Here is a 10,892-nt window from a genome sequence, read left to right as displayed (position 1 = left end):
AAGGAACCTTTATCCTTTTCGAACAGGATTATTTCACATCCATGTGGTAACTGACAGCCACACAGTGAGCACACATGCTGATCAGGCATCGTACACAATTGCTCTCTCTCACACCCACACAGTTTATCTGTCATATCTGTGTGTTTTGTCAACAGCAAACCAAGTCATCCAATACTACTCACCCATAGAATACAGGTTATCAAAACTCTGGTGCATTCTGATGATTTCATAGTATAGCTCATCATAGCTGCTAGGAGTCGGAAGGAAGGTATCTCCATAAGTGATGAACATGTTAAACAGGTTTACCACCTTCAAAAACAAAAGCTATAGGAATTACCACAGGAAAAATGTGCCATATAATATATGCAGTTATCTAAGCATTTAAAATAAAGAGGTCATTACTTAATTTTTGTAGATAACAAGTGTTTTGTAGATAACAAGTGTTTCACCTCAATTGATTATAAACCACTTTTTTCTTTCCCTGATAAATTTAGGGATAAAATTAAAAATTGGTTAAAAGCCACCCAAAACACTGAAAGCAGGCATCATTCCCGTGAGGGAGGGAAGGAAATTGGAGGACTGAAGAGAGTCTGCCAAAGCCTAATAGCGAGAGGACAGAGCTTAGGGGCAGAAGCAAGTATCCTGAGAGGGTTAAAAAACACACCTCCTTTTCTTGCTCTATACAGGGCTGTTTCTAGGCTAGGGGAAGAAAAGCAGTGGGGCGTCATGGGGGAGGCATTTTCCTTTCACCACTCTCGAGAACATCCCTATCCAGCAACCGAGCCCAAACCTGAGCCCTCTCACATTATACAGCCCTGCTGGGGAACTCCCACTCTCCTATGTAAGCCACTACAAGGCTGGTTCCAGGCTGGCTGAATTCCTGAGCATGTTCAGTCTTGTTAGGGGATGGGGATACAGTGCAACTGTTTCATTTGTTTGTTTGAGCAGACTCCACTTGTTACCCAAAGCAGTGACAGATCCATTTGTCACACAGCACAACAGTCAATAACATACACATGAAGGGGCTTTCCTCCCTCTTTCACACTTCCACTGAACACCTTGCCCAAATGCTTTGACATTCCAAACAGATATCCAGCCGCAGGAAAAGTCCTTGAATCCAATTCCAGCTTGAGCCAAAAATAAGTGCTCCCAACCCAGATACACAGAAAAACAGAGATGCCATGATAGAGAACAGAACTTCTAAAAACGGCTCCAATAAGATCACTATCTCCCCCCCCCTTTTTTTTTTTGGTTTGTGTTTTTGAGTGGGCATGCTCCACACTAATTCCTATGTTTTAAATTCAGTGCTATTAACTCTCACTGTCCCCCAGAAAAGAAACTCACCATGAGAGCCAATGTAAAGATGTTGTGTTTTGCCAGCAAAACAGTCTCGTTGGACAAGAGAAACTTCAATAGATTAATCAGAGCTGAGAAAAGAATGAAAAGAGTTTTTTAAATGCAACTACATTATCATAAGCAGATACTTGCTCAAAGTCTTCAAAGAAAGCGTTTGATTAATTAGAATCCTGTCCGTCACAGATAAGCAGGCACAGAAACTGAAGTATTGTTGTCCCAGATTTATCCTCCTGTTCAATACCATGTTGAGTCAGTTGCCATTCAAATCAACTGACACAGAGGGTTTCCTCCCCCTACTTGTCAGCACCTTAAGTAGCACCAAGGGTCTGGGAAATCAGCTGCCTGCTTTCAGTTTCAAACACTGACAGCAGAGGACACAGAGAACCAATCTCAGCTGTCATTGGTGCTGATGATGCACAAGGCAGAAGCAGGTATAGTGCAACTCTGCAATAGCCTGACTAGTTTTATAATGGCATGCATGACACCCAAGTAGATACTACACAGTGTGCCAGGTTTCTTAGGGCAGGACATGTCGCTTTTGATTCCTCTTGGGAGTATTGCCTGGAGAGAAGAAAATGTTAGCCACTGGATTCTCCATCCCTCTTTTATATCACCAGTCACCCAAGGAGAATGGACAGATTAGTAAATGAAAAATGTTTGGCTCATGAATGGTTTATGAGGAATTGCTGCATTCTGAATACTGGTAAGAAATTTATATACTTGACAGTGTTATTACAATCACTGGTAACAATAGAAAGCAATTTTCAAACAGAGGCACTTCTGTTTTACTTGGAGCTTATTTGGCAAGTGAAAGAATCCCCTTCTGATTATGTGAACTGACAGTAATTTTCTGCTCTGGAGCTAGGTGTAGATATAGCAGTTCTGTGATCAAATTCTTAGCCTGAAATTTCCCAGTAAGGAAACCATACAAAGAAGTTTTATGTCAAAGGCTCTTCATCACTTTCTAGCTGGATCGGCTTAATGTCAGTCTGTGAGCCAAATTTTACAGGTACAGCTAGAGCATTATCATGAAGAGCATTCCTACTTATAGAACCACCACTGTGCAAGAAAGCAACATGCTCTATAATCCGCTAGCTGAGAACTCCCAGAACAGGAAGCCCATTTAAGACAAGGGCAATCTGGCAGGATCCAGAACAAAAGATTATCCAGCTGCCAACTGATCATTTATCTGGAGAAGGGGTCAGCAATTTTTTTCAGCAGGGGGCCGGTCCACTGTCCCTCAGACTTTGTGGGGGGCCGGACTATATGGCAGGGGGATGAACGAATTCCTATGCCCCAAAAATAACCCAGAGATGTATTCTAAATAAAAGCACACATTCTACTCATGTAAAAACACCAGGCAGGCCCCACAAGTAACACAGAGATGCATTTTAAATAAAAGGACACATTCTGCTCATGTAAAAACATGCTGATTCCTGGACCGTCCCCAGGCTGGATCTAGAAGGCGATTGGGCTGGATCCGGCTCCTGGGCCTTAGTTTGCCTACCTATGATCTGGAGACTTGAAATGCTCAGAATTTATCCTCTGTCATGAGACAATGTTAAAAATCAGACACGTTGTGGAAGGTCTAATGAGTTAGTCAAGAGGGCATTGGGTGGGCCAGGTTAATATGACTAGTAGGATAAAAATGGGGGGACGCAGGTGGCGCTGTGGGTAAAAGCCTCAGCGCCTAGGGCTTGCCGATCGAAAGGTCGGCGGTTTGAATCCCCGCGGTGGGGTGCGCTCCCGTTGTTCGGTCCCAGCGCCTGCCAACCTAGCAGTTCGAAAGCACTCCCGGGTGCAAGTAGATAAATAGGGACCGCTTACTAGCGGGAAGGTAAACAGCGTTTCCGTGTGCGGCTCTGGCTCGCCAGAGCAGCAATGTCACGCTGGCCACGTGACCCGGAAATGTCTTCGGACAGCGCTGGCCCCCGGCCTCTTGAGTGAGATGGGCGCACAACCCTAGAGTCTGTCAAGACTGGCCCGTACGGGCAGGGGTACCTTTACCTTTACCTAGGATAAAAACACAAGTAGGATAAAGGGGGGGGGAGGGAGTCTGCCCCATGTGAAAGTATATTCATCCATTTGGAAGAGATTTCAGCCACAAGTCAATAACTGCAGGGAAGATGATAGAACAAGAGAGGAGTAAGAACCAACCATGGCACTGAGGGTAGGTGGGGCTCTCTCATCTTTTCGATATGATTGAAAACAACTGAAGGTTGATCCAATAACACTAGTATTATTTTACAGGTGTCTGTGTACATCAGGTTAATCACAGAAAGACAGATAAAATGTTTAGAAACTCATCTTAGGCCAAAACATAATCAAGCAAATACGGCAGAGAAGCAATTTCCATCTCGGTCTAGTGATCACAGATATAACCATGACAACCAAAGACAACTTCTTTGCAAATTCCTTTTTTAAAAAACCTACACATTTCATCCTTGTATTTAGAAGATAACATTTTGCCCTCAGATTTAGAGCACTAATGAGCTCACCGCTGCAGCGACATGCACACACCCACTGTCCTCATGCTATTAACATGCTTCTCTGTGTTAATACCTAGTCTTGTGTTTACAGCTTCATTTGCTAGTGTAATGAATTGTGCTTTGGGGGCTGTGGGCATGCCCTATATGCCACACTGCCTCCAGCTTTGAAAGAGTCTGCTGCCCATATTGTACTTAGAGACATCAGCCTTCAGGGCAGAAGAGTAGCTTCAAATGGGTTCTTCAGAGCAGAGATGCAGTTAAAACATGTTTCCATGGTAACTAAGCCTCCATGGTGAATGTCACCATCCAAGCCAATCACTGCTAGGGACTAAGACAGCTGCCCTGAGTCTTTGTGATGGTGGTTTACTGGACACTTCTCACATGAGCAGCTATAATATGCTTTGATCATTGGCTCAGCTTTAAGAAATTCCACAGACAGAGATCACTGGCTCAAGCGCATGGAATGCTCCACCACACAACTGTCTGTAGAAGTGCAATTTGCCTGTGGCTGTTTATCTGCAGGTCTGATTCACAGACTGCTCAGTTTTAGTGGAGAATCTGAAAATCTCTACCCTGAAAATCTGAACTCTAATTTTAAAATGATCCTACTTCTACTAGCTTCTGGCATGGAGAACACTTGGGTTACACTTAAAACAGCAATATAAACTGTAACATGCAATATACACCATCCAAACAACAGTAACACCACACTAATATGTAACAAGCAAGAAACAGTAACATAAAATAAAATTTGTACAGTAATTGGACAACCAATAAAGGTAAAGGTAAAGGTACCCCTGCCCGTACGGGCCAGTCTTGACAGACTCTAGGGTTGTGCGCCCATCTCACTCAAGAGCCCGGGGGCCAGCGCTATCCGCAGACACTTCCGGGTCACGTGGCCAGCGTGACATTGTTGCTCTGGCGAGCCAGAGCCGCACACGGAAACACCGTTTACCTTCCCGCTAGTAAGCGGTCCCTATTTATCTACTTGCACCCGGGAGTGCTTTCGAACTGCTAGGTTGGCAGGCGCTGGGACTGAACAACGGGAGCGCACCCCGCCATGGGGATTCGAAACTAACCAATATTAGCCCAGAAAAAATGGTATGTATTGCAATTGGAACGAAAAGAGAACAATGATGGTGTCAGATGTACCTCATAGGGAAGACTACTGCCGAGACAGGACACTACCACCAAGAAGATCCTATTCCATGTCACCACACTATGCACCTCACCCAGTGATGGATGACAGAAACGTCTCCACTGCTGATCTCAACATACAAGGGGGAGATGTGCTCCTTCAGATAATCAGGCCCCAAGCAGTGTATGGCTTTGTATGTCAACATCAGCCTTGAACTGGGCTCAGAATAGGTAGCCAGTGCAGGACGTAAGAACGTAAGAAGTCTTCTGGATAAGGCCCATCTAGTCCAGCACCCTGTTATCACAGAACCAGAAATCTGTGGGAAACCTGCAAGCAGGATTCGAACACAAGAACACTCTTCCTTGCTATGGTTTCCAGCAATTGGTACTTAGAAGCATTACTGCCTCCAGCTGTGGATGCACAGCACAGCCATCATAGCTAATAATGTCAACAGCCTCCTCCTCTGTGAATTTGTCTAATCCTCTTTAAAGCCATCTAGGTTGGTGGTCATCTAGGTTGGTGCTTAGCAAGGGTGTAGCCGGGGGCGGGGTGGCATCTGCCGCACCCAAATCAAGTAAATAAATAAAAATAATTAATTGACCAATCGTGTTGTAGATAGCTTGGTTCTGCCCCACCCTACCCCCACATAAAGCCTGTCCCCCTAACATAAATCCTGGCTACGTCCACACACCCCAGCTATAAAGAGCAGCAGAGTTTCAGTGATCTATGCATCTCCAAAGGGGGGAAAAAATCACCAGCTTTTCTGAATTGTCGCAGGTTGCCACAAAATATCCTAGCATCCTCATTCCCTGAAGCACTGAGAGCAATTTCAGGTCCCCCTACTGCTGAACACTCAGCAGGAGAGAGAGAAGAAAGAGACAGAAAGAGAAAGACATGGGACTAAACACTACACCACTTAGGGGAACAAAAATGTATTGCGTACTTCATTCATTCACAAGGGGCTACTCCTCCGGCTGCTACCATTTGAACTCTTAATATAAAAAAGACCCAAAAACATCCACCTGTACCCCAGACTAGGAAGCAGGAGCAAACCAGAAGCTCAATACAGAAGTTACATGCCGTGTCCACAACTGACAGCACTGGCGTTTCATCTAATTGCCCAGATTACTACTCTCCCTCAATTTCCTCTCACTGGGATAAAAGCAACCAAAGGAAAAAAAGTAGGGTTGCCTGCTTTTAAGCTGTTTTCTCAATCTTTTTTTTTTATTATTATTAAGATGGCTGCAAATTGGTATGGCTCTCCAGCTCACACAGCTCAGATCAGTCTGCAAACTGGCACTTCCAGTGCTCAGCAGGAGCTTTGAGCCGTCTGTTATAGCAGGGGGGAAATGCTGGGGTCCTGTTCCCTTTGTGAGAACCCCCCTGTGAAGAGTGGTATGCTATTTGGCCAGCCACTATCCACCTCCTGACTATCTAGCTATAGAACCCACACCAAGCTGCACAATTCATTCAGGATAGCATGGAAACCTGATGCTAACAGAAAAGACTCTATTATACTTCATTCTTTGTATTTGAACAAGCTGCAAACCACGTGGGGGTAAAGGGGAGAAATTCAAGAAAGTGGGGAAAAAGAAAGGCAGGAAGTTTTGCACAAGGTTCTGCATCAAAGGCATCAAAGGCAGGTGCTGGTGGTATAATGCCCAACAGAACAGAGAACATCTTCGTGGGATTTGCCGCTTGCCTCTTCTTACTACTAGGCCAAAACCTTATATAACTGTTTGGCAAAAGCAGGTCAGGTAGAAAGACATGGAAACACCCTGCTGAAATTGTATAAGATGTGCTAAAAATCATTATCTCCATTGAGGTACAATATAGTTAAAGATTAGGCATTGTGCACAGGTCCAGTCCCTAAATGCAACTTTCCCAAGTCCTTCATGGCACTCTAGAGATGGGGGTTTATTTGCCTATTTTCTGAAAAATCAGGGGCAACTCCAGCTCCAGGACTTTTAACTCTTACTGACGCCCCACTTTTCAAAGCAGAAAAAGAGGCGGCAACCAAACATCTCTACCAAAGGTGCTCTACCAAATCCATCCCTCTATACTGCATGTTGTGTCAGTTCCTAATGTCAGCACTCAACTCCTGAATGAACGAAAAATTCTCAGATTTATTCTACCTCCTGTTTAGGGTCAAAGTTTCAGAAGAGAAGAAGCAGAAGAGAACTATGGACTTTGTGCAAATTTTTGAAAGGAAACAAAAGGCCTTCCCAGGTGATTTTCAAAATGCAGAAAATCCCTTCTGCATCCACAATGCTGTTTGTCACCTCTCTTTTTTAAGGAGACTGTTAAAAATAAAATGAAACATATATGAAATACCAACACACTATTGCAGGCAAAGAAGTTAATGCTAAGTCATGTAAATCTGGACATCAAATGTATGTTCTCTGACTCAGTGGCCCAGTCCACGTGTCACACTAACCATAGTTTAAATAAACCATAGCTTAAATGAAAAACTATGACTTAACATGAATGAGCAGCATGCTGGTGCACAATGCTCAAAAGTCCCTATGGTGCTTCCCCCCCCCCCCATGATAAGACAAGAACAAACCTTAGTTACTGTTTGTTGCTTCTTGTTTGGAAACAAACCATGACCCAGGTTCAGATGACATGACAAGCCAGACTGGCTTTTTTTGCCCATAGTCCAGCAGCAGGAGAAAGGAAGGGGGAACCACAGGAACTTCTGAGCAGCCATGGAGACAACTGAGTTACTGCTGGCAGAAAGTCCATCCAGGTGCTAGTGAGCAAATCTTCTTCAAAACAGAGGTATTCAGATAAATATGTCTAAGCAGCGGAAGACTTCAACTTTAACCAAAACTAAGGCTAAGTGTAAAATTCTAGTTGGCATTAATCACTAAAGGTAGTGGTGACACTCAACACTGAAAACAGATTAAGATAGATTAGGGGAATGGGGTGGTGGAGAGAAATGAGCTAAGAGCATCTTCTAGTCCACTCGCAATTATTTTACCATATTTAAAAATAATCTCAAATGTTATGTATGCATGTAGAGGGAGGTGGCAAGATCCCACAGGTAAGATATTAATTCCTCAAGCTGTCTGGCTGAGGAAGGGGCAATAATTAGGTGAAATAAGTCCAAAATAATGGACAATAATCTAGACTAAATGCTCTGAGAAGGTTAATTATGCAATTAAAATCAATAATTAAATCAGCTATGAGAAACTACTCCTTTAGCAGCTTCCACCTGCAGGCTTCTCAATAAAGAGTTTCCACCACAATCAACTTCCAATAGAGAAGGAACATACCGTATTTTTCTGTGTATAAGACTAGGTTTTTTCACCAAAACATTAGGTTTAAAATTGGGGCTTGTCTTATACACGGGTAGTGCTGAGGGGGTGTTTTCTTAATTTGGAGTCCCCAAAAATAGGGGGAGTCTTATACATGGAAAAATACAGTATATTAGACAAACTGGAGAGGTCTCTGAAGAGAGCAATAAAGAGAGCCAAGGGCTTGGCTAAGAAGAAGCCAAGGGCTTTGGCTAAGAGACAAAAATGAAAGAAGGAGGCACTTAATCTGGAGGGTAAACTGGGGAGAAGAGGCTGGGGTACAATTTTAGTAATGATATAGAGTATGTACATATACGCACAGAGTAAAATAATACTGTGCAAAAATAATACACAATGGAATAAAGATGATTCAACTGCTGTCCATAGTCAAAGGCAGAACAAATGGAAGTAAACAAAGCTTATTTTCCTTAAGAATGCTTGAGCAGGGAGTTGGTGAACCACTCTTCACAACAAACTTCTAAAAATACTGACATCTTTCAGAAGTGGCTCAGCTCACTCAGCCAGAGTACCCTTCTTACAATGCTCAATGACAGCTAGATGAAACAAGACAGGTATTATTCCTGCAATACCAACCAGGTTGAATAAAGAAAATCAAGCAGAAACCTCAAGTTCCTTTATCTACTGTAAGGCCATCACAGGCAATGGCATGAGGCACACCTAGCTAGCTGAGCAGACCGTAGCACTAGGATCTCTGGTTTGTACCTTAATGCCAACAGGCAACTAGAATTAACTATTGCCAGAGTGAATGCCATCAGGTAAACACAGCCTGGTCAAACCCTTTGTGGATAGACACACTTTCCACATAAAGCAACTGAGACTGCCCTAAGGCGGCAGCGTCAGTATATTTCTATTTTTCCACTTCCAAAGCAATTCTTTTGAGGCCTGCACATTATACTTGCAATAATACCATGATGTCTTAACAACAAGTACTCAAAGGCAGGAAGCAGGAAAACTCCAGGAAGAAATCTCCTAAGGGAGTAGCAGGGGGTTGTTTGCTAAGCAGGATGCAGGAAGCAGCCACACTAAGCACCAATCAAATTGCGACACGAGGGTGATCAAAACACACTTGGTGAGAGAGAGGATTATTTACAAATAGGGTCTGACAGCGAGGTATCAGCACCGTCCTCCAGAGAGATACTCATGGATTCAGAGTTTGCTCTAGAAATAGATGTTCTTTTCTTACAAACAAGTGCATCAAACTTCCCTGAGGCACAGTCTCCCCCAGAATTCATGGACATGGCAGGCAATTACCAGGGGACACTACTTGTGCTGGAAGCCTTGCTGTCAATCAGCCAAGAAAGCAACGGGATTTTGCCAAAAGGGAGCTGGGGATATATAAGTGAAAGCGGAGGTGTGCCTGGCCACACAACGCCACAGGCAGAAGAAATGCCTGCTGTGAATGGGTACTCTGCAATCTACCACCTGATCACTGAAAGTAATAAACTGTGCTAACACCTACACAGTACTCTACTTTAAAAACATGGACATACAGAACTTCAGTGAAGGCAATACAACTGTTTTAAGTGCTGGGTTATCAACACCCTTCATAACATGGGCTATCCTGAACAAAATGCAGCACTTGATGTGGCATTGATTGATTGATTTAAATTGCACCAATGCCTTATCCATATGTTTTGATTTCTATTTTTTATTCCAACGTTTTTCTGACAAATACACTTGATACTCACAATACAAAATGTGTGTTCTTGGCGCTGGAGTAACAAAGCAAGAGCGGAAATTCTGCTGTTGTAAAGGTCATGCCACCACAGATCAGAACACCCCTATCCAGGCTAGTCAAAATGATGACATATTTTTTATTCATCACAATTGTTAATGTTGCATTCTGACTTTTTAAAAAAGCCTTCAAACAGTAAAAAATTATATAACTACATAAAAATATTATTATTTTAAAAACACTATTAAACACAGATAACATAAACATAGCAAAAATAGTGGATAGCGAAACATAATTTTTTAAAAAATATTGTTAAGGAAAAAGGTATTAAACTGGTTCCTAAATGAAATAGCATTATATGTCTCTTGAGTTTATCTGGAGCGAGTATTTCAAAGATGGAGAGCTACTACTAAAAAGACTCGCTTCCAAGCTGTCATCCACCTAATTTCTGACAAGGAGGGCACCTGAAGAAGGGCCTCTGAAGCAGATCAGATTTCAAACAGGTTCATAATTAACAAGTTAATAATTACCCTCATCCCAATGTTTGTTTGTTTTTTAAATGTTGTTTTCATTGAGAGAAGTTGCTCCATACAAACGAAGACAACATTTGTACAACAAAATCAAACTGTAGGTTCGGACATCAGGAACAAGACAAGGCAAAAAGTTACAGAACAAATCTTACACTACATCAAAGTGAACCATTATCAAATACCAGAAAATAGGGTGAAATTAACATATTTGTCAATAAAAGACAATACGCTGATATTGCATAGAGATTACTCAGCATAATCCAGGAATGAAAATCAAATAGAAATAAATTATTCTGAGATACATGGATCTCTTATCTGACATAATTAATTTATGCCGGAAGGTTACCTCTCCGTACTTTCCCTTTCTACTCTCAGTGGGAGGAT

At 42.7% G+C, this 10,892-nt stretch overlaps 1 protein-coding gene across 5 annotated transcripts in view; it reads right to left on the bottom strand.

The window, feature by feature from the left end:
* ARMH3 (armadillo like helical domain containing 3) overlaps positions 1-10,892 on the bottom strand; it is a 122,216-nt gene that overhangs the window by 69,701 nt on the left and 41,623 nt on the right. For all 5 annotated transcript variants that reach the window (XM_083443813.1, XM_083443810.1, XM_083443812.1 and 2 more), the window contains 2 exons: positions 1,345-1,427; positions 183-309 (listed from right to left, as the gene is read on the bottom strand). In XM_083443813.1, coding sequence (XP_083299939.1) covers positions 183-309; positions 1,345-1,427 — 210 coding nt within the window. The remainder of the gene's footprint in view (positions 1-182; positions 310-1,344; positions 1,428-10,892) is intronic.

Source organism: Podarcis tiliguerta (assembly GCF_965153285.1).
Source record: "Podarcis tiliguerta genome assembly, chromosome: 5".
NCBI lineage: Eukaryota > Metazoa > Chordata > Lepidosauria > Squamata > Lacertidae > Podarcis > Podarcis tiliguerta.
This window is presented reverse-complemented; position numbering and strand designations above follow the sequence as displayed.